At 38.5% G+C, this 24702-nt stretch overlaps 1 protein-coding gene across 24 annotated transcripts in view; it reads right to left on the reverse strand.

The window, feature by feature from the left end:
- Positions 1–24702, reverse strand: part of EPB41L2 (erythrocyte membrane protein band 4.1 like 2) — a 210822-nt gene that overhangs the window by 27634 nt on the left and 158486 nt on the right. For 5 of the 24 annotated variants that reach the window (XM_069598409.1, XM_069598405.1, XM_069598406.1 and 2 more), the window contains exons 11-17: positions 21474–21646; positions 16314–16486; positions 11540–11602; positions 9502–9648; positions 8065–8166; positions 1768–1821; positions 993–1559 (exon numbers count right to left, since the gene is read on the reverse strand). In XM_069598409.1, the coding sequence (XP_069454510.1) occupies positions 993–1559; positions 1768–1821; positions 8065–8166; positions 9502–9648; positions 11540–11602; positions 16314–16486; positions 21474–21646 (1279 nt within the window). The remainder of the gene's footprint in view (positions 1–992; positions 1560–1767; positions 1822–8064; positions 8167–9501; positions 9649–11539; positions 11603–16313; positions 16487–21473; positions 21647–24702) is intronic. The other 19 variants (XM_069598415.1, XM_069598413.1, XM_069598414.1 and 16 more) reach the window with 8 other exon arrangements.

Consider the following 24702-nt stretch of genomic DNA (forward strand, 5'->3'; position numbering starts at 1 on the left):
TAAAAGTAACATAAATCCAGTTAATTATTTCAAGACAAAGTCAGTTCAAGATTTTCCACCCCATGAACGAGAGCAAACATGGAAAACCCTCACTTTCGGCATTTAACTTTAGAGTCAAGGAACATTCACATAGAAGTAAATCTTTCCTCAGCATAACTTTTAACTCCCAAATCAGGGACCCTGCACCTAAATGACCAAGACTTCATCTCAGAGGAGTGTGGAAAGTTCTGTTTCTTGAAGAGAAAAAGGGAAAGACTCATGCTTGATCGAGACAAGTCACAAAACATATAACCAAACTTGCAAATAATCCAGAATTGACTAGAGGACAGAATGCAAAGAGAAAGGTATCCTCTGCTTAGCTTCTCGCTGCCCAGAAGGAAAGCTAAGTCCCTTGACCAGACTGTACAATCCCTGGAATCTAAAACCTGAAATGCCAGTGGTATTCAAGATATAACGTTTTCATCACTGCTAGATGCTGAATTCTGAGCACCACGGTAATAGGAGCCTGCTGCCATTCCTGAAAATCTTGTATTGAAGAGAGAATGAGCCAGAAGGTCAAACCTAGTCATGACACCAGCAACACTCACACTGACCATTTTCCAACAATACACACACAATTTCCTAATGAAAAGAATTCAGGCATTTAGTATGAGGAGGCAGTGCAACTTAAAGATAAGCCTTGAAAAAAATCTGAAAACGTGCAAAGAAAAATTTCAGTGTGAAATGAGAAGGAAAAAAAAAAAAAAAAACAACGAAGTGGCTGCTGTGGGAAAGTTTACTCTATCAGGAGATCCAGTTGCAGTAAAGATGCCAGAAACTGTGACCCCAGAGGGCAGAAAAATCGACAGAGCAGGGCCATCCCCCTTCCTCCCCGGAGAGATCAAATTCAGAATCTTGCCGGAAAAGCTGAAGGAGAACGGGGAGGACAGGAGAGGAGGAGAGGCAGGCGTTCTCCACCTGAGAAACAGCTCTAGGGTTGAGCTCCCATTTACCTCTGAACAACAAATAATCTGTGGCAGAACATCAGTGTCAACATGAGCCACCTCTCCGTTAACCTGCAGCTCCTCCTCTGTTTCTTCGCCGGCGTCTTGCTTAACAGCGCCTTCGTTTACACTCTTCTCGGCAGGGATCTGGGGGGCCACTACCTCTTCCTGGGGCACTGTTTCTACTGGGCCGACACTGGCCCCTGCGTGTGTGACTGGGCTGGCTGCTGGCACTGGGTCCTCCCTGTCTACTACCTTGGCTGCTTGGCCGGGTGCCTCCTCCACCTCCTCTTCGTCCTCCTCCTGCTCCTCCCTGATGGTGCCCTCAGTCACCCGGTGGTGGGGCCGGTACTCCCCCACGTCCTCCTCCTCCTCGCTCTCGCTGCTGCTGCTGCTGCTCTCAGAAGACAGGGAGGTGGAGTCTTTCTGCATCCCTGGCTCCACCTTCCGCATCTCCCCAGGACCACGCCCAGGGGACAGCTCTTTACCGTTCATTTCTTCGGGGATTACTCTTTCGTCTTTCCCAACCTCTGCCTGCTTCTTCTCCTCCACTACATTCAGAGTCTCAAGTGAACTCTGCACAGAAACAAAAATGGATGAGGGGAAACAAAAATAGATGAATAAATAAAAAACGACGGCAACCCAAATTAACCGATGGCAGGTTTCATGTCATGGAGAAAAGCAAAGATGATGATGATGATGGCGGACTGAAAGGGAAGCAGGGGGAAACGTGAGCAGGATTGGAAACGTCGGGCAATGGTGTTAACATGGTAAAGGGGAGAACCTTAACAGCATCAGTGGCTCCGGCGCAAGGCCCTTCGGACTCAGGAGCACGTCTCTGCGGAACAAAAAGCAACCGAGGACACAAAATCAATAAAGGTTTACCTCGACACCCACCAAGACAAACATCTGACACTGCGAAGCAGAGCAGCAAGAATCAACAGCTATAAAAAACCTTTTGCTCAAGGTCACGTGAAGGACAATCCAGACAAATGCAAGAAGCTTAGGGAAGGAAACAAAAACACAAAAATAGCCAGCATCCTCCCAAAGAAATGAAATCCTTTTATTATACTTAGATCTATAAGCTCCTTCTTGTTGAAAAGGTGTGGGGGAGGGGTGGGGGTGGGGAATGGAATTATACCAAAGCTTACTGGTTATTTTAAAGTTTATATGTTAAGACTTTTAAAATCTATTGACAGCTTGATTTTAATCAGACTTGAGGAAAAAAAAAACAACAACACACACCAGCATGGCCTGAACACGATTCCTAAATGAATTTTCAATAAGATGATATTTTTATATTTTGCTGGCTTATTTAAAAATCAGTTTTAATTGGCAAAATTATACTTGGTCTCTGATAGTTATTAACACAAAAGTGTTGCCATTTCAGAAATGGTTATTAGCATCCCAAACTGTGTTACAGATTAGCAAAAAGGGGTATTATAACATTAGGGTGGATGTCAGTGATGGCTCCAAGTGTTTTCGCTTAGAATTTAGCTCCTCCATTTGAAAATTTAAATAAACCAAGTTTATTATTTGAGATGCTCATTGCTGCCCCCCTGCAGATATCTACTTTGGGGGTATAAATTTACTTTCGCTAAGTACAGCACCTAAATGTTCAAATAAATGCTTGAAGACCAAACACATTAGAAATATAACTTACTATACTACAGCATTGATAATGAGGGTAGAAACTTTCTTAAAAAGAAATCTGTTTTTAAAGATTAAAATTTTCCTTATTTTTTGAAAAGGCTAATTTATACTGATACAAATAATTCCTAGCCAAGTTTTTGGCATTCCAGTAGCACTAATGCCTTGTGCTCTGACTTTACAAATTCAGCTAGAGACAGTAGCCCTACTTATTTAGGAAGGTATCTCAATGCTAAATGAAGAGCACTGCACCTCTGAACCCTCTGGGCAGAAACAAACCACACTGTGAAGCTGCCAAGACGCTAACTGGACTGGAGCTGCTTCCTACAGTAAATAACACAAGCTCATGTTTATCTGCTCCAGCAACATGGAAAACTATGAGCAAAAGGTCCTAAAAGGACACCTATCAACATATACTCACAGACCATCTTTAACCTGCACTGTTATTCTTAAATGTATGGTAAGAGAACATTTTCAATGCTCAACATTAATACCATGTAAGTCATTTCACTGACAGAACAAGAGAGCCATCTCTCCAATGTTATTGAAAGCTGAGGTTTTGCACGTTAAACTAGAAACCTCTAAACTGAGTTTGCTACTTAGGCAACATTAAACTGTAAATCCTTACAAACTTCTTTATAAATAAAGATATCCAGTGATCAGAACATTTCTAAAGGAGATATTTCATTATTATTACTTTTATTACTATGGCCAGATGGATTCTGCCCAAGTTCAGGGAATCCCTCAGGGGTCACTCCCCCCAAAATTAAAATTGACTATGGGAAGCACTTCAATTTTTCCCTATGAGCAGAATTTTTAAAATACTAAGCCATCTGAAGATGTTTAAAAGACATTTTGGCTTTGAAAATTTCTGCAAAAAATGCCTCAGCTTCTACATGGTTGAAGGTTTCCCTCCACATAACACCCCAGACTCTGTACCTTTGTGACTGGTTTAAATGATTCTCTCAATTTAGGCAGACTGGAGAGGGGAGAATAGAAAGCAAGAGAAACATCCAATCGGTATCTTTTCCTCGTGTTCAAATTCACTCATTATTTCTTGAAGGTTTCTCCCAGGAAGAGTTAATTTCACCAATGAAAGCACTGGAGGAAAGGGTTCCTTAATACTCAAAAAATAAAAACCACTCTTAAATGTGACTTTTAAAGAATGGGAAACAAAGCAAAATGCACCTCAGGCAACCGTGAGAAGGGCGAGGAAAGCTTTTCAGAAGGTGCATTAGAGTTCACAACAGTGCCCTCTGCTGTCCAAGTGGTGGCTGAGCTGAAGGAGGCTTTCATGCTATCAGAAAAGCCCTTTTCACTAAACAAAATGGATGTTATCTCCTCTTCTAGGCTCTGGAGAGGTCAGAAAAGGAAGAGCAAAGAATTAGCAATGAGTCAGAACTGACAGCGGTGACCTATTGAAAGAAAGTGAAGGTTACGCAAGAAAGAATCACAGAGCAGCATACACTGAAAGAAAGGCGAGGATTCTGAAGATGCTGCAGCAGGCATCTGTGGCCATTTGCCTGGATGCTGGCTTTCCACCGTTTGAAGGTTGTTCATAGCTGTAGCCTTCAGAAATGCACTAAACTCTCTGGTTTCTCACTGAAACTTTATCACAAGCTGAGCATGACTGACCCACCTGCATATCAAATGCTACTTTGTATAATCTTGAGGGAGCTTCTGGGCCTGGGCCTTTCTGCATGTAACAGCCTCTTCCAGGGCCCCTCCACTTGCTACACTTATTTCAGTGTTAGACCTTATGTCCCTAACCCCCTGCCTCCAACACTCTTAACTAGGCACTCTGGGCCTTGCCAGTTCCGTCGTCACTCTGAGGTTCTGCATATGGCCTTCACTATTTCAGCTCCTATGATCTCTCCCTTCCCTATACCACTTTGTCCATACCACAAGCACTGTGACAGTAACCCACTGAAGTTCCCTCAGATATGCTAGATATGCTATGGAATAAAGAAATAGTGTCTCTTTTTCTTTCAGCAAGAAATGGGTAAAGGAAAAAATTCTAAACAGGAAGACAAACTTCAGAGGGTAAATGCTAAGCAATGTGAAAATCATCTGTCTCTGAAAAGCTACTAAGGTGAATTTAATCTTTGCCTTTCTAGCCCTTAAATGACGGTCCCTGGTGGTACATCAGGGAAGCTGGGGACTATCTCAGATATTATACCTAGAACACCAACGGTAAGGGATTATCAAGTAGCTCCCTCTCACGTTAGATGTGTGCAATAATATGTCCTAACAAACCCCACAGCTCCGGGATCTGAGACAAACGAATGAATAAATGAATGGCACTCTGGGGTGCCTTGTGGGACGGTACCCTAGCCAGGATGAGTGGTAGCTACAAGGAGATGCGGAGCATGCTAAGTTGCTTCAGAGATGAGGAGAGCAAGGTGCATAAGCAATTACAATAGTCAGGAGAGAAAAAAGCTTCTGGACAATTTCAGCTGAATTAAGTCTCCATGATTACATCATCCCCAGGGTCAGGTAGGTGGAGATGGTGTCCTACTAGGTAAAAGATCACTGAGGAATTCAAATAAGTGCCATGCATCTAAGTATTCAATAACATATGTCCAAAAGTATCTTAAAACTACAGTCTATGTAATCTCTACTAGACTCTTAAGAGAAATTTTATACAAGTTCAAAGAAAGAAAGTGAAGTCATTCAATCATTTCTGACTCTCTGCAACCCCATGGGCTGTACAGCCTGCCAGGCTCCTCCATCCATGGGATTTTCCAGGCAAGAATACTGGAGTGGGTTACCATTTCCTTCTCCAGGGGATCTTCCTGACCCAGGGATCGAACCTGGGTCTCCTGCACTGCAGACAGGCTCTTTACTGTCTGAGCCACCAGGGAAGCCCTATACAAGTTTAAGTATGTCATAATTCTCACAATATATAAGAGAATATATTGATACCAAAAAATTAATAATATTTAATAATAATAATTAGCCTATATGTATGTATGCCTGTCGCTCAGTCATGTCCACTCTTTGTAACCCCATGGACTGCAGCCCACCAGACTCCTCTGTCCATGGAATTCTTCAGGGAAGAAGGCTGGAGTGGGCTGCCATTCCCTTCTCCAGGGGATCTTCCTGACCCAGGGATTGAACCTGGGTCTAACTGCATCGTGGGCATCTTTACCATCTGAGCCGCCAGGGAAGCCCTAATTTGCCTATTAAAGACTAAGTAATTTTATTTCAAATTTTCTGCCCTATTCTCAAAATCATTCATAATATACTAAAGTCATTTTGTAAGTTTGATGTATCAATTTCTAAACAAGAAACAGTTATTTTTTTTAATCTATAAAATTCATTATGGACATTTGGAAATCTGGAGAAATTATACCTATGTTTAATTTTTATTTTGCATTTTATTAAGGACTGCAATTTAAAGAAAATCAAGAAACTGAAAAATTAAGTAGCAAAATGAAGTTGAAAGAAAGATAGCAATTTAAAAGATACTCTCTTAAAAGTCAAAATACTCCTGTAGACTTACTTAACTTTCAACTAATAGTGACGTGTTGAGGAGTGGGAGAGGAAGTACATTGTAAGTGGTCAAAAAATGTTTATTGGGTGAATGGATGATTGCAGTTATAACCACCCATACATGTGTCAAATAAGTACATATTTTCTAGCATGTGCTACAGAGGAGAAGAATAAGAAAAAAGCAATAACTTCAATTGCAGATAAACCATTTAGGAGTTTAAGAGTGGGTGAATTCCATATTTAAATTTCACATGACATCATTTTAATGTTAACTTCTACAATAATGAATGGATAGTTTTCACTGTACACGGTTTATATTGTACACTCCTAAATGATGACATCCAGAAAACATGATCATTTTAAACGTCTTCACCAAAATCCCAAAGTTTCCTACTTTAAGGACATCACTTTAAATTGGTCAAAAGATGTCATCTCACTCACTTCTCAGGAGGATAAATTTTCAAAACTATATAATATTTCAAAGCATATGATATTAAAATAATCATTTGATACAGTCTGATTTGCTTTGGATTTCAAACTAACCTTTCAAGTATATAAAGATGCTACTCAGTTTAACTTTATGATGTTATCTTTCACATCTGCAGTGTTCCAAAAATATTTCATCTCACCTAGACCTCCAATCCTTTTAGCGCAAAGCTTCATCTTCCACTTATTCTGCCTCCTCCACCACCCCAGTGTACGTTCTGATGAGTAATACTCTCTACTGATTAACAAAATCAGATGAGGTGGGAGGGAAACACTTTCTCCTCATTCCAATCTGTGCTCTCATTCACATCCCCTATAATCCATTCCTCATTCAGCACCAGAGGGATTTTCGTTAGACACGTGAGATTATACCACTACTCATCTTAAAGCTCTCCAATGGCTTCCCCCCACTCACTCCTATAACAATTCCAAATTGTTACTGTGCTCTTAAAGATCCTGCCAAGATCTGGGGTCTGACCTCTATGACTCTTCTAAGACCCTGTCATTTGGTCTTTCAGTCCTTTAAAGAAATTCCTGTCTTGGGGCTGTTGCATTTGCTCTTCCTTACACATGGAAGAAACTTCACATGTCCACCTTCTTTTTCATCATTAAGGCCTCAACTCAAATGTTCTCTTCTCATGCCTTCTCAGTCCTCCTATAATGTATAATAAGTATTTCATCTCCTTAATACTTCTCTGTACCCCAAATTTTCTACTCACTAATTTGCATGTCTGCTATCTTCCACACTAGACTATAGGCATTCTAGTCCCAAAAAACAGCAGGTTCATCAGCTGGCTAAAGTCAGAAACAGAGGAATAAGAATGGAAAAGCAACAGAAAACTAACTTTTTTAGAAATGCCAGATACTTAATATATGTAGGAGCACAGAGAGATCTGAGGGGCTGCTTGTGTGCACCAAAATCTTCTGTCCCATTAAAAATGAGTGTACCTATGGCTGATTATTGTCGATGTATAACAGAAAACCACAAAATTCTGTAAAGCAATTTTCCTTCAATTAAAAAAAATTTTTAAAAATCTGAAAAATACAAATTCAAAAGGATTCCAAATGTAATTAGTAAAACAGTAATCTAAATCACACACAGTTTGTTATTTTAACAAAACGACAGTGTGTATTGTGCAAACAGTGCATTTTCACATGAAATCATGGTTTCCCAACTGCCAGCCACATCCACTGAAATTAGGGGTCACTTATCACCTAAATCGGTTGAGATGTCTGCATTTCAAATTGTGGAGTTTCAATCAATACAGTGATTCTCATCTAATAATCCCATGTTTCTATCTTACATGGAGTTATCTTTTCAAGCACTCAAAAATTATTTTTAAAAATTCATGTTGATACACAAGGGAAAAGACGTATCTCATGGCTGTGGACAGAAATCAGGGGAAAGAGGAAAAAAGCAAGAGTAGATCCAAGGATGCAAGGTGAACACCTTGTCTGCCTCCTGGGTCTTTTCTTCAACTGTCCGCGCTGCCACCATCTGATGCTTCTCCTTCATGGATAAAACATCCTTGAAAAGATGGTCTCCTTTGCTCTATTGTTTTAAACAATAGACATAATCAACAAATAAGACAAACACATTATACCTACAGCAACACAAACACAAAACGACTGTGTGGGTCAGCGAAACAAACCAAACGAAGCGGCACATAAAAGGAGGAACCTAATCTCAGCGCATCATCAGTTTCCCCAGAAAACACAACACTCTAGGGTTGGTTCTGGAATATGGACATTAAAATATCTTCAGAAAAGCTGAAAATAAGAACTTAAAAGTAGTACAACTTCAGAAGACGCTGCTATGGTGTTTTAAATCTTAATATTGTCAAAAATCTTCACGGTTTACCAATTTTTATTTTGCTCATCTGCTTTAAAGAGATTTGTCCCTTCCACTGCCACACAGAAATTTAAAGCAAATAACAGCTTTGCTTTTAAGAAAAGGGTGAATAAAAAAGCATGAGAATAGTGAATTCAAATGCCTACAATTTGGCAACATTCAAGTCAGACTAGATGATGAATTTAAGGAAAAGAGAAGGGTGAAAGGAAAAGGAAAAAGAGAGAAACTGTAGGGTAACACCTGAACACACTTTTAAAATTGTGTATTAAACATAGGATGATTACTATTTCCTCAAGCAAAATAAATGAGCTAATGAAGTTTTTGGTTGACAAAAGGAGACACTTTGGAGCATCAGAAAAGAACAGATGCAGACACAAATGAAGAAATATTTTAAGAATGTATTTTAAAGGCAATGCGTATGTTGGTGGCGGAGAGAAATAAACCATGGAAAGAAAAAGGATGAGTTTGGAAAGACGGGTGAAAATATTTTAAAAACATTAATCTGGATTTCATTACTAAGAAGTTTCAATATAAGTTATATAATTAACATTTTGCCAGTTTTCAACAGAGCTCAGCAGTCTTCAAAGCTAAATTTAACTCTTTATCCTCACAGTAATAACCTTAAACCATTCTAACTACGGTCTATATTACTACATCCCTTTAATTACTAATTCTTTAATTATTAAACAAACTCTTACTTCAGATGCCAATAATTTAAAAACTTATTAAATACAGTATACATCAGTTTTTAAGTCACTTGATGTAACCATTTATTACTACCAATTTACTCAAGTAAAATAGTGAAATCATTCTGAAAGTATTTGAAAAGTATTTTGATAACTCATACAATTTACCCAAGAACTATGTCAATAAGTATTACACGCTGTTAATAAATATTTAGTATTTAAAAAATTGTTAGCAGTTACATTTAAAAAATGGGAATATTTTCTAACTTCTCATAAAAGTCAACATAATAGATTAACAACCTAAGTTTTAGGAGTGAGATATATAGCCAACAAACAGCTAGTCACATACCCCTTGTGTCTGTAGGGACAGAGGTGTGATACGTCGTTTTTCCCATTCATTAGGGCGTGGTTCAGGTGTGGATTCCATAAAATTGCGCTTGAGTTCACTAATGCTAGCCTGGTGTTTCAGTATTTCCTCCTGGGCCTTATCCAGGTCCTAGCAATATGTAACGTAATAAAAGGGAAAAAATCCAAAAGGGAAAAAAAAAAAAACCCAATAGGATAAAAATAAAAAATGAAACCAAAAATAAGACAAAGCAAACTTATGATTAAAAAAACATAATAAAGCAAGAAAAATGCCAAGTCTCAAAAGCCATATCACCACCTACAAATATGAGTTTGTCCAAATTTGAAAATTAAAGCCAATGTCTAATTTTTTTATGATTCACACCTTAAAGAGTTCTGATTTCTTTGTTCAGAGTTGTTTAAGAAATCATGAGGAGGCGGCCATGGAATTCAAGATGGCCAATAAACCCTCTTTCTCATAGTTGCATCTGCAAGGCACTTTGTTCCTGCAAATTCACCTTTCAGATTTGGGCTACTACTAGAGTTGCATTCTGTGAATATAATGAAGAGAGTAAAATCAGAGAAAGATGGACTCAGAGCATATGGGCCTGATGGGAAATCCAGTCCAGATCATACAAGGGGGAGAATGGTGGTGGGGAAACAACGGTTGACTTTTTTCAGGAAATTCCAGCAATGGTTTTTAATCCTTATGGAATAAACATAACAGCTGCCAGAAGCTGCTTCTGTTTGGTCTTTCTCTAAAATAAATGAACGTCATCTTGGTTTCACGTCCTTGCCAAGCATAAATGTGGGACCCAGCCACCCACATATCAAATGGTCCTTAAAAGAGGATGTGAGAAAAACTACCAGGTCAATTTTCATTGAAATAGGCCCTGACAAATGTTACTTGTGGGATTTTTTTTTTAGATTGGTCCTGATAAACGGTATTTGTAGAAATAAAAGGTAGTATTCAAAAAAGTTTTAACTGAACTTTAAGTGCTTTCTTACATTTCAAAAATCATGGGGCCACCTGTGGATTATAGCTTTCAATTACACTGCTCCCTGAGAAATAGGCCATGCATCTGAGTAAACGAAATATTCCATATGCATGCGCAAGCACAGTACGGAGAGCTCATCTAGGAGCTTCCACTGCCATTTGCAAAAACTCAGGAAAATCTAAAAATCTTTGCATGGCATGGGAAAATGACTGTGGCTTGAGATCAGGCACATTTCTTGCATTTGTTCAAAGCACTGTTATGTATTATTCTTTAGAGCATTTTAGTAAGTTATGCAAAAATACATTTCCAACAGTTATTAAAGCTGGCCAAAGCAACCCAACGGATTAGTCAAATTACTGAGGACCGGAGTTTTCCACTGAATACACTGCTATATCCTATCCTAAAAGAAGGGGGAAAAAGGAACAAAAAACCATTCTCGCGTGACATGGGGAATACATTTTACCTTCCTAATTGGGTGGCTAGGCTTCTTTTTCCTCTTTTCTTTCTCATTTTATTTCACTCTTTTTAATCAAAACAATCCCATTAATTAGCATTTTCTCAAAAGGAAGATTTTAAGTGGACCACATTCCTAATTGCAGGGATTTTGGTAATTCTTCACTTTACCAAAAAAAAAAAAAAAAAAAATCGTGGACACCTATCTAGGGCCAAATGAATTAATGCCAGATTGACAAATATTTTTTGCAGTTAATATACATTAAGGATGGATCATGTCCATTAGGATAAAATAGGTTTACTTGCAGAACTTCAAGATTAATGAATAAACACTTTACTCATTTGATTACACAGAATCTTTTCTTTTTTCCCAGGTGTCACTTTGAGAACTTCTCATAGACATATTCCTACCTAAGCCACTTTAACAGAACAAAGTCAGAATACTAACATGCACTCCCACGTTGAATTTTCCCCATGCATTTCGTGCACTGTGCTTGAAAGCTGCCAGCCAGCCAGCCTGTGCGTGACCCCCCCGTCCACATCAGCCTGGGCAGCCATTCGGACAGAGTTGTTTTCTTAAATTATACAAACCTCCAACATTAAATTGCTATGTCTGACATAAATATTATCTCCTTCTACTCTCAAGGAATTTTTCTGTGAAATTAAATCACACATAGGGAGGGAGGGGGAAGGCAAATAAACATAAGTGTGTCAATCAGCAAGCACCAGAAATGACTCAGAGTTGGACAGTCTAAGACATTAAAATGAAAGAGAAATAAAAATCTTAAGAACCTAAAGCCACAATGAGCAAAAGTCACAAATAAATCCTAAATATGCACCACCCAACCCCCGCGCAATCATAATGGCAGGCAGCAACTACCAGGAATTTTAACTTTGGGGGAACAGTATCCACCTCCTCCAGCTGTGTTTCGTCCTCTTCCATCTTCGCCTGAAGTCACCCAGCAAGCGGCCAGAGAGAAGGGGAGTATTATTGGAAACGCTATCACCGGTGCAAAGAAGCTGTATTTGAACTTAAATGGTGAACCAGCATTACCAACCTTTATTGTCTGGCCCTCAGAAGATGCAGAATATTAAGCCACTTTGGTCTTTCTTCACCTACAATGTTGTACAAATGATGGAAATGGTCCTTTGCAAAGGTGGAATAGAGAAGGGAAGCTTCACTCTTTCTCAGTCACCAGATACGTATTGCTTTTTAATATGTTTTGACTCAAGAATGAAAATATGAGAGTGTAAAAATGGCATAATTCAGTCTGTTCTAACCTGAAATATTTAAGTCAACTGGCTGTGAGGGCAAAGTGTAATGATGCAAATTTTAGCTTTCACTTTCTATCAGGGACAAATGTTCACTCTACATAGATTTCTTTCCTTGGGGAGGAACTGATTTATTTTGCTACTTTTATGTAAAAGGGTGGATAGTAAAAACTATTCTTGAGTTTTATAGTACTTTTCTTTCATAAAATTTTTCAAACAAGCATAGTTATTCATAGTTGGACAATTCTCAGTTATCTAATGATCCAAAGAATAAATCTGTGTATTTAAAACTAACAGAAACACTGATGACTACTGACTCATGGAAGGGAATAGCGTAAAAGAAAAATATTGATTCAGATACCAAAGAAAAATAGTTTAACCTTCACATCTTGATTTTGAACAGGATCATATACATTATTTTTCTTCTTGACTGTGCTTTTTTTCTTTTTGTAAACCATTCAAGCAGTTTTGAGGGGTAAACCGGGAACTCAGAGTATCTTTTGATCAAGAGAGAAAAATAGAATACAACCACTCAACAATCTTCTAATTCCTTGGTCAACATTTCTCTAAAATGTCAATCTCTGGCATCCCTTGGGTAACCTTCAGGAATCATGGATTCTCCCCCTATGCTTAATTATCTTCACATTTTTCCTGAGGTTTGCTCTAAATTTTGTGATTTATTCTATGTAGGAATATACCTATAGGATATGGGACCCTAGATCCCCAGACCACATTTAGCAAAACAATAAAAAAAAAACTACTGCACATGTAAGCACAGCTTAGCACTGCAGAGGTAACCTTATATGGTGCAGAAATCCTCAAACCAGATACTTAATTTTAAATAAAAGGACACTAAGAGGTCTGACCCAACCTTAGGGCTACAGAGTCTAAATTTTCAAAATGCTGTGGTTCATTTTTCATAAGTATTTTTTAAAGATAACAGAAGAGTATCTTCCTTAAAAATACCTGACAGTGACTCTCAGATATGATTCTGAGTAAAAAAAAAAAATTAAGTACATGAACTTCATCTGGGTCCCAAATGCTACGATAATAGGGAGACAACGAGTTTCTGAGATTAGACCTACACACACATCAGGAGTAACTGTCACAGGTGCATTCTCCTATGTGAAGAACAAGCTTGGCTTTCTAACAGTGAAATAGTAACACTAAGGAATTCTGCTAATACATATCGATCAGTTATGTCCACTGTATTCGAAGTTCTATACCAAAATAAAGTTTCCATCCTAAAGGAACAGCATTAACATTTATGTGCAAAATGGATAGACCCAAATCAGACTATTAAGGCCAATGGAGGGCTCCCTCTCCTTTCTTTGTGGCCTAGTATGGTTCAGATATTTATTTTAAAAATCTATAACTTTGCACTCAGTGTAGAATATGTGGACCTAGTCAATGGAAATCAGTGAAGGGGAACGCTTAATTACACTTATTTCTCATGCACTAAAGCTATGTGTATGTGTGAAAGTATGCAGATCATACTGTTTTGAGGGCAACCCATGATGAGATTTATGCACATGTTTACACTCTACATTAGGAAGGGTATTAGATGAAGTGGAGCTTTGTTGCCCGCACAGATTTAAAGCTTATGGAGGAGAGCCAGTAACTGCTTCCTCTTCCTCTGTTTTGTCACTCAAGTCACAGTCATAAGAAACAGTGAGGGAGGCAGCCTTCGCCTCCAGATAGCAGAGGGATAGAGCCAGAGGAAGGGAAAAGGTGAGAGAAAAAGGCACTGACTGAGAAGCAGAGAGAAGGAGCCCAAAGATGAGGATGAGAGAGGGAAAGAACGAAGGGGAGGTGATGGGAATGTAGTGCCGGACATCTGCAGGGAGGAAGGAGACCCAGACCTTGGGGAGGCTGGGAAAGGCAAGGTACCCATTGTCATCGAGGAGCGAGGGGAAGCGAGGCAGAAAGCACCTGCAGAAACTGAAAGAGAAGGACCCACACTCGGAATCCGTGTGGTCAGCCTCTTTTGGAGGCTTCTCAGGTGCAGGGGGGCAGTCAGGCTCAGGAGGGGCTTCAAGAGGACCCAAGCCAGGATCACAGGGCCCCTGCTCTGGCGTCTCGCCTGTGGAAAGGCGCTCTAAGCTGTCCAGAGTGATACAATCGGCCTCCCCAAAGGGGTCTTCCTCTGAAATGTCAGAAAGGAAGTCCATTTCAGGGACTGGCAATAGGTTTGGGGAAAGAGATGAAGCACAGCGGATGAATGGTGAAGGTGGGCACAAGGAAACAGGCTGTTCTCGAAAGCAAACCCATGGTTGAATGTGAAGTTACACAGCGGATACAGTCAAAGGAGAACCAAAGGTAAAAGAATGAAAGAGGAGAGAAGAAGAAAGTTAGTGAAAACTTTTGCTCAGAGGTAATGACTGTATTAACAGTATCATTAGAAAATTAATTAAATGATCCATTTTTAAAAGAGGAAAACTGGACTACTTTCATCACATACAACTTAACAGGTATAGCCTGATTCAATTAGTATTTCCTGACTGGTTGCAAATGGATCCTATGAAACTCAGATAGCATTCTTACTTTTAAACCTGGTTGCTGCCAAACATTGAAAGTATCAGTGAAAAGGCACACTAAGTCATTGGCCAAAAACAGGCAGAATTTCCCTTGGAATTTAAGAGAACTTTTCTTTTGTATCATATTAACCATGCAGAATGGAATAGAGGCTTCCCGTGATGCTGAGCTCTCCTGGTTCTGATGGAAGTAGCCACTCTACTGGGTACACTGGTACTGTGTTGCTGTTGTTCAGTCACTAAGTCGTGTCTGACTCATTGAGACTCCACAGACTGCAGCACGCCAGGCTTTCCTGCCCTTCACTATCTCCTGGAGTTTGCTAAAACTCATGTCCATTGAGTCGGTGATGCCATCCAATCATCTCATCCCCTGTCACCCCCTTGTCCTCCTGCCTTCCATCTTTCCCAGCATCAGGGTCTTTTCCAATGAGTTGGTAGCATAATCATAAACTCTCCTGACAACTGTTCAGTTTTTGATGGATATTGTTTGATGTGATATCCGTTATTTTTAGTCAATTTTTAACCAAATCCTTTGTAGAATATGATAGTTAAAGATTTTTTAACAAAGCAATGAAAAGGATTTAATGGCTCACTCTACCTGAAGCACTTGTCCCTGCAGCATAAGGCAGGGCCCCCATGGTGCCTGAGCCCTTCTCTCTGCTGGGGTTGGGAGCTATCACTGCAGGAATTCCTGAGACACTGGCAGTTATCTCTTCTAGCAGGTCCTTTGTAAATTCATGTTACACATCTTTAAAATTTTCAATGTTAAAATTTTGAAAACATTATAAATTTTCAAAGTTAAATTTCTAGAAATATTATAAACCCACAGGATGATTTTATTTCTTTTTCATGTTTACTTCCAATGTTACCTATTCAAAAGTTTCTCTGTGGGATATGATCTGAAGGACTCAAAGCCACTTCAGATCAACTTCTATGTGACTATACTTACACTTGCCCATGGTAATATAAAATAACCCAAACAAGCCTGAAAACACAATATAGGTTACTTCTCCATTCATTATGGCACACGCACCAAATAAGACTGAAAGCCACACTCCATCTTCTCACACAGTATTCACAAAACAATTACTTTTTGTTTAAGAATTTCTTTTTCAGTGACAGATTATTAATGAAAAACCATAAAGACCACCTTTCTTCATTTCAAAATATTCAAGTCAATATCATAATAAAATTATCAAGACAGGCTATATCTTAAAATTTACTTGAAACCAAATATGAATTTCAAATCATAGCTTTTGTAACTGGGGGGCTTAATGAAATAGGATGATTATAAAGATGGACAAAAGGTCAATAAATTACTTACTTGGATTAAAGTAATTTATGTTGAAATATTTTGCTTTGAACAACAACCAGAAAAAGGTTAGAGACTCAGTCCAAAACAGCAAGAGTCTACACACATATGAAAGGTGGAAATTTTTATCAACAGAGAAAACACAATGACTGGTTTTAAATGATACTTGAGTTCTGAAACAAATGCAATAGACAGCCTCTGATCTAAGTACACATTTAAAACCACGTATTCCACTAATTCACCATACCTTTCCTTCAATGAGCGGCATATGCGGGGCTTTAGCTGGGCTTCTCAGGTCCCTTCTGCCATTACCATCTTGTACCACGGCAGTGCTCACAACTCCAGGGCCTTGTGCTGAAACCTCCCCAGCAGGGCCAGGAATATCCTTCATAAGACTTTGGTCCACAGCATCAATCGGAGCTAGTGATGAGTGATTATAGGGATCACGTTAGGATGTTTAAATGAGAAAATGTTATGAAAACCTCCCTTTCCAGATAAGTAGGCAGCTTACAGACAATTAATAGAAACTGGAAGATTCTTTGATCATGAAAATAACAAATCAAATAAATTCATGATTATACTTAAAAAAGGAAAAAAAAAAAAAAAAAAACCTCTGAATTGTAACCCATTAAATTACACCAAGCTCTCAAGTCAGATTTTTGCAGGAGAGAGCCTGATCATGGAATTGGCCAGTAGGAGGAGCTCTAAGACCAGAGTCAGGGAAGTACGTCAGAATTACAATGTGAGCAGTACTTCATTTCTCTGGGGTTTCTTCTAGTTATTAAAATGGTTTGCTTTCATAAGTTTTAATAATTCCTCCATAAAGGAACCTTTAATTAGAACACTAGTCAAAATTGTGACAAGACAGGAAAAGTAGATTTTAGAGAATTAACTTCTGTATTTATTTTTGCTGTTTTTTATTTTTCTAACCTCCCTCCTGAATGCCTCAACTTGACGTGCAGCAAGCCTAATACATAGAAACCTTCTGCCTTAGCAAATCTGGCCTTTTGGGTCCCTTCATCTATCATACAGATGGGCAGAACATGTACTGTGTTGACATTTCCGTCATATGGCAGAGCAACCCAAGATGGCCTCGGATCTCAACAAGGCCAAGTGAGCAGCAACTGGCAAAAGCCTCCATCTATCTTTAGTTTCTCCCCCAAAGAGTGGGACAACCACTGCAGTCATTTCACCTGCATAAAAAGCATCTTCCTGACACAGTATGGTTGGCTCTGGTTCCAGGCTCCCAGGAAAGCACAATAAAGACAGGCCTTTAGGCTGCAAGCTCTTGAAGGGCAGGGACTGTGTGTGACCCACCATACCGAACTTGGGCAACATCTAGACTCCTAGTTCATGTGTTATAAGAGGCCTCTTAATCCATACTTCACATGCCCTGTCCAAACTGCCTTCTTTTCTAATCTCACCTTTCACCAAATTACTGCAGTCAGAAACCTGCAAGTCTTTTCCTTTACTCCTCAACAACCAGTACGTCCAATAGAGTCCTTGCATGTATTTCCAAACATGGCAAATTCCTTCCATCTCTATTTTACCATCCAGGTACCTTTTAAGAGTTTCATGGCTTTTAAACACTCATACTTTGGAAAGCCTGCACCAAATCCAATTAAACATTAAAACAAATTCACATCATACATTAAGTGTAATTATTTTCTAGAGGTTTTTTTGAACTTTTAAAAAGATTTTAATAATTTTTCCTAAAAAAGTATATGGCTTGAGTAACTCTTTAACCTAAGATTATGGTCCCTAAGCACTCACTGTGCATACTCAGAAACTTACTGCAAAATGAGAAACTCTGACCTAGAAATGGTTTTAAATGTAATGATATCAAATTTTAATGAATATCAAATTTAAAGTTACATAATGAAGTTGGCAAGATGTTGACACTGCGCACTTTTATTAAACAGCTGCAATTAACTTTTGTCAGGTCTTACACCTTTGTAGAACCCTGAGATTATAAGCCCAAGGAGCTGAACCTACAGTGCCAAATGCCTAACTGGTCTACTATCATCTGAGAGAAAACCACCATGACTCTCACCAGGACTATGCCTAACCAGTCAGCCTGAACTTCCTCCCTCATCGTCTCCAATTGTTCTAGACACGGCATTAATCAAGTGACTTTTTTTTAAAAAGACAGCACTGTACACTTCATGGCATGCCAAATAGATGGGGAAACAATGGAAACAGTGAGAGACTTTTCTTTTCTTGGGCTCCAAAATCACTGCAGATGGGGACCACAGCCATGAAATTCAAAGATGCTTGCTCCTTGGAAGAAAAGCTATGACCAATCTAGACAGTATTAAAAAGCAGACGTTACTTTGCTGACAAAGGTCCCTCTAGTCAAAGCTATGGCTTTTCCAGTAGTCATGTATGGGTGTGAGAGTTGGACTATAAAGAAACCTGAGCACCGGAGAACTGATGCTTTTGAACTGTGGTGTTGGAGAAGACTCTTCAGAGTCCCTTGGACTGCAAGGAGATTCAACCAGTCCGTCCTAAAGGAAATTAGTCCTAAATATTCATTGGAAGGACTGATGCTGAAGTTGAAACTCCAATACTTTTGATGTGAAGAACTGACTCATTGGAAAACACCCTGATGCTGGGAAAGACTGAAGGCAGGAGAAGAAGGGGATGACAGAGGATGAGAGAGTTGGATAGCATCACTGACTCAATGGACATGAGTCTGAATAAGCTCTGGGAGTTGGTGATGGACAGGGATCCTGGCATGCTGCAGTCCATGGGGTTGCAAAGAGCTGGACACAACTGAGTGACTGAACTGACCTGTACATTTATGTGCTGGCACAAGTGTGTACACGTGTGTACATATGAACACATACAGTCTTTAGTGGTTCCCTAGAATAAAAGCCACATTCCCCACAATAGCCTGCAAGGTCCTGTGTGATCTGTTCCCAGCCTATCTCTCCCCACCACTAATCAGCTCTGACTATATTTGCCTTCTTTCTGTTCCTGGAATGTATCAAGCTGTCCCCAAACTTATGATCTTCAGACTTGCTACTACTACTAGTGCTACCTGGAATCTTTATCTCCTGTTATACTCTTTCTCATCCTTTTAAGTCTCAACCCAAATGGTTCTTCCTCAGACAGAGCTAACCCAGTCTGTAATGTCCTTGATTACACTTTCCACTTTCAGGAAATCACAAGTTCCCTGTTCTCACATGCATCCTGGGTGGTAGCACTCTCAATGACTGATTTGTCTCATTTCAGGTTTTATTGTGCAATCCTAGAATCTCACTGTTCTAAAATAGCTATCTAGGTTGATTTTTATTTGATATTTCATCTTTATATATCACAAAGAAAGTAAAAATCAATGTAATCACTAGTAAATTTATTTTAATTTGACAAGCCTTAAATTGAAGAATATTTATATATCTAAATAGTCTGTTTAAAAACAGAAAAAAGAAACTACAATACATGTAAATAACAACAAAAAATGGTATATTGATGGTGTGGTGGGGAAAATAAAGCTCAGTACCAGGTTACAGCCTAGCTTTGCTCTGAAGGGGAAGGAAAAAAAAGAACATAAGCCCTAACCAAATAGTTCCCTAGCTGTCTGGTCATGTATTGGCATGAAAAGCCTCCTCTTTTTCACAATAACACAATAATCCTTTTGATGACTTGCCCATCTGATGAATTACAGTGTCCAAAACACAAAAGGAAAAATAATGGATTACTGTGCCATGTTTGTTGCTTTTACTTGTGAAAATCATTGTTTTCAGATACAGACCCACTATAACCCACTGCACTAACTGTCCATACAAGATGGTGGGTTTCCTTGAGCACAGTTTATATACCTCCAAGAAAAGGCACTGCCTTACTGCTCTTTTTCTAAAAACTCACAACATACGAGTTATAAAAACCTCATAGTTTACAAACAAAGGCTGTAACAGTGTTACAGAAAGAGGAATGGTTTCTCTAAAGGCATGAAACAACACTGATCGCATTTATTCAGCACTTGTATAAATTCTCTGTGGCAAGGGGCAAGGCTTGTGAAATATTTACACAAGCGGGCACATTCTTCGGATTTACTTGGAAAAAAGTGCTCAGTTGTTGATGAGCTGAAAGATACTCTGACAACTATCGTACAGCAATAATTTATTAAATGTAAATCACTACATTTGGGGATGTGGACATTTATTCAAACCACAATTTATGATCCCGTTGCACATTTTTTCTGTGGCCTCATAAATTATACGAAAGAATCTCCAGAAAATTCAGTAACTATATATACCAAAATGCCCACCAACAAATATTATTAACTATCTCTGTGTGTCTGCCCAGATCTGTTTCCTAAGTTTATTCCAGGAAAAATAGATCTAAGCCAATGAATGTCAATCCTTCATTAATGAGAGAAGATTTTTTATTAGCATATCTAGCCTGCTTTAGCTAATTATATGAAACATAAGCCATTCAAGTTTGTATTTCAGAATGATGAACAGCAATATTAATAATAATCAAAAATAGGTTTTTGCTGATAAACAGCAGTAAAATAGAACTTATCCAATTCAACACTAAAGGATCTTTTGTATATACGCTATGAGATTAAGCAACCAAAAAATGTTGGGAAACTACTTTTGGTAGAAAATCATCCACACCAGTTACTTGCTAGTAGGTAGAAAGGAAAAAAAAATTTTTTTTTAATATTGTAAAAAAAATAACCTCAGCTCTTTTATAGAAAACCTGCTATTAACCCAAAATTAGGGTAATAAGATATATATATATATATGTAAAATGAAGGGAGCAACATCAATTTATTTCCATGTGTAATTTATTTAAAAACTGCAAATATGTAGCTAATTAGAATTTTAATAGAAAAAATTTATACAAATTTGTAAATGTCTCTCCTGGGGTGTAAGAACAGATGAACACATAATATTTCCTTTCTTGTTGTTAGAACACTACTTAAACTAATCCTTGAAGCTGTGACTGGTTTCCTATATGCTAGAATGTCTGTTAAGCTTTAATAAGAGTTTTTAAACCTAAAACTGTGATGATGCAATGAATGTTTTGCATTCCTCTGAATAAAGGGTCTATATATGCTGCTACACCAAAACCCCAAGTTTGCCATTAATTAATAAGTTCAAGAAATTTAATCACATAAAATACATCAGAAGTCTGTCCAACATCTAACATCTGTGAGTTTTGACAGTGCCAAGAAAATTTAGGTTCAGAACGACAACTTCAAAACACTACAAAATTATTTTCATATAAGTGTAATTAATAGTATTTCATTTACTCAGGAAAAAAAAATATCTAGAGGCTATCCCTCTAGGTATTTCTAGGGGCCTTGTTAATAACTAGTTCAATATTTTCTAACCCCATTGGATTAGAAAAAGATGACTGGAATCCAGAATCCTAATACAATAAATGTGTTTACCTCCATCTAGACTCCTGGAGACCCGTTTACTAGAAGTGCGTTCGAAGTGTGGCGCCGGCCGGTCAATCAGGCTGCTGGCCTGGCGGGTCTGCGCCTGTGTACGGCCACTGTAGCGGAATTTGGACCCTAAGGTCAAGAACTTGGCCTTTGGTGGCTGCTCTGGAGACACAAGCCTATGAAGGTGGGGAAGGGGAACAAAATTAGACTTCATGGATTTTTTTTAACTTTCAAACTATGTATTTAATATCTCACTTCATTAAGTATGATTATTTGGTCCAAAACATGCTGCTTAAACTAATAAAAGTGAACACTGTTTATAAACCTTCTTATATGCAGAGCTTTATGATCATGATAAGATGAATAAATCCTCATTCACGTATTCGAGTAATATGTTTTCCTCAACCTGAGCAAAAACGCAGCTGTTCTTTGTGCATACCAAAGGTTATTTATTTGTATTAACTTAAATCATTTATATAAACACATATGCCTGAATTCTTGCTCCTAGCCTGAAGTGCCAAGCAGCACTCCATTACCATTAGCAATTCTTAATATTTATGTCTATTTCTCTGGGAAAGAACATCTAACTCAAGAATCTGTTCCATCAAGTGATGCTCTCCCGTGAAGCACACAACAGATCCGCAGAGATGACTAACACTCTATTGGCAGCATGACTCTACTGCTTAAACCCCGGGTCCGTAATGAATGAGGTAAAACTTTACTGATGTCAACTACTTCCAGACTTATGTGAAAACACATTTTTAGTAAATGAGCCAATCTTGTCTGGTATACAACCGAAACGATCTTGCTTTCATTGCCTGATGAAAAGCTGGCAAAGCATTTTAACAAAACGGATAATCCCAGAACTCTCAGAGGATGTATTAAATAAGACGACTTCAGTTGACAGTTTCAGAATATGGAGAACTCCACCAAAATTTTTCTTATTCTCCAGAGAAGCGTGATTTCTTAAAGGGTTCTTTACCATATCAAGTATGTCAGGCATTTCTGCTCAATATTTAGAAATTTTGTGCTTAACAAGCAATGAAGAGAAATTCAAGTCTAGGATAAAGCCACATATAGTAATTCAAGAGGTGGCTTCCCACAGATTCAGAATTCTCAATCGTATTACCCCAGAAGTACAACGTGTTAGAATGAAACTGATAAAGATAGAACTGATATATTCTTGGCTTGAGTCTTGTCGTGGGGGGTGGCAGAAGTGTTTCTTGAGAACATCCATTTTATGCCAACAGATCTTCAAAGGAGACACAGATGATACTGCTGAGAAAGCAAAATCTGAAGACGCCGGTGCCTCAAACTATACTTTGGAAAAAGCTCTATATCCTTAAATTAGAAAGCCAGAATGTTAAGACATTTAGACAGGAAATGAACTCTCATCTGTGCTCTGTATTCTCTTTCTCTACATGGAAGAAACTGAGGCGCTGAAAGCCTAAACCATGAGGACCAGGGGCAAAGTGAGAAAGGTGGTCATTTACCATGCACTGCCTTCTGATGGACTGAATATGGTAGGTTTCCCTCCCTTGCAATCCACCTAACTATGGTCAAAGAATGCTATGTAAGAAAGCAGTTATGTATAGAGAAAAGGGTCATTGACAAGCTCATCGGCGCAGTAATTAACAAATGCTCATTTTCCTTGAAAGACAAGTTGACTAAATCACATTTATTTTCATCATCTGTAGGTACTAAGAGACCAGTACCTACAAAAAAAGAGACATTTCTAAAAAATATCTCAAATGAGAAATATGCATTGATGACCCCAAAGGAAATATACCCTGCTCCACAAAAATTTTTAAACTAAAGACAATCAATGCTGGAGAGAATGTGGAAAAGCCAGGACCCCTGCATACTGTTGGTTAGAGTACAAAATGGTGCAGAAGCTGTGTAAGACAGTTGGGAGGCTCCTTAAAAAATTAAAAATAGAAATATCACATGATTCATCAATCCCATACATGAGTATTTTTCTAAAAGAACTGAACAGGATCTCAAAGAGGTATACGCATTCCCATATTCAATATAGCAACGGTCACGATAATTAAGATGTGGAAACAACCTAACCATCCATTGATAAGTAAATGGATAAAGGAAATACAGGATACACATAAAATGGAACACTATTCATTCTTAAAAAAAAAAGAAGGAAATTCTGCAATATGTGACAATAGGGATAGACCTTGAGAAAATTACGCTAAGGTGAAACAAGCCAGACACAGAAGACAAGTACTACATAATTCTGCCTATACAGGGTATCCAAAATAGTCTAATTCACAGACTCAAAGATTTGAATGGTGGTTCCCAGGGGGTGGGAGAGGGGGCAATGGGGAGTTGTTAATCACTAGAGAAAAACTTTCAACTAAATAGGATAACATTTGCTCAGTCATGTCCAACTCTTTGCGACCCCATGAACTATATAGTCCATGGAATTCTCCAGGCCAGAATACTAGAGTGGGTAGCCTATCCTTCTCCAGTGGATCTGCCTGACCCAGGAATCGAACCAGGGTCTCCTGCATTGCAGGCGAATTCTTTAACAGCTGAGTTACGAGGGAAGCCCCATTGTACCCACTGTCAGTAATAATACTTAAAATGTGTTAAGTGACCCTGCCACCATAAAATTATTTTAAAAGGAGAAAAAAAGACTAGAGGCAAAGAGGAGGGTGAGACTGGACTATCTGGCAGTCTCTGCAGATTCTCCTCTGCTGACTGTAACTCAACCACAGGCCACACCTTCCCAGAATGAGCAGCTCCATTTGAGCATTTTCTCTTATGTCCAGTTTGCAAAAAATATAAATCCAAGAAATACAAGAAAAATATTTTAAACCTAAGAAATACAAGCTATATGTCATAATGCAAAATGAGGAAGTCATTAACCAGAGGATTTTTATTTTATGTCACATTGAGATAAAAGGGATTTCTTTCCCAACTAACTGACAGTGGTGACCACATACGCAAAGTATTAGCTTACAGATGAGTTTCCTGATCACAAAGAAATCTTCAAGCAATTAAGCTACAATTAAACAGAAACAGGGATCAAAACAAAACAAAACAAAAAGGGTTGAACACAAGCATTTATAAGTCTTCTCCAAGAGAATTTTTTGGTGACTTAAGTCAGTGGTAATGTAACTCCTCTGAAATGAGTGTATTAGAGCAGTCTTGAAAGTAGATAAACAGCACACTATGCTACCAAACTAAGAATAATGATAAGAGTGACAAACATTAC

Source organism: Ovis canadensis, chromosome 8 (genome assembly GCF_042477335.2).
Source record: "Ovis canadensis isolate MfBH-ARS-UI-01 breed Bighorn chromosome 8, ARS-UI_OviCan_v2, whole genome shotgun sequence".
NCBI lineage: Eukaryota > Metazoa > Chordata > Mammalia > Artiodactyla > Bovidae > Ovis > Ovis canadensis.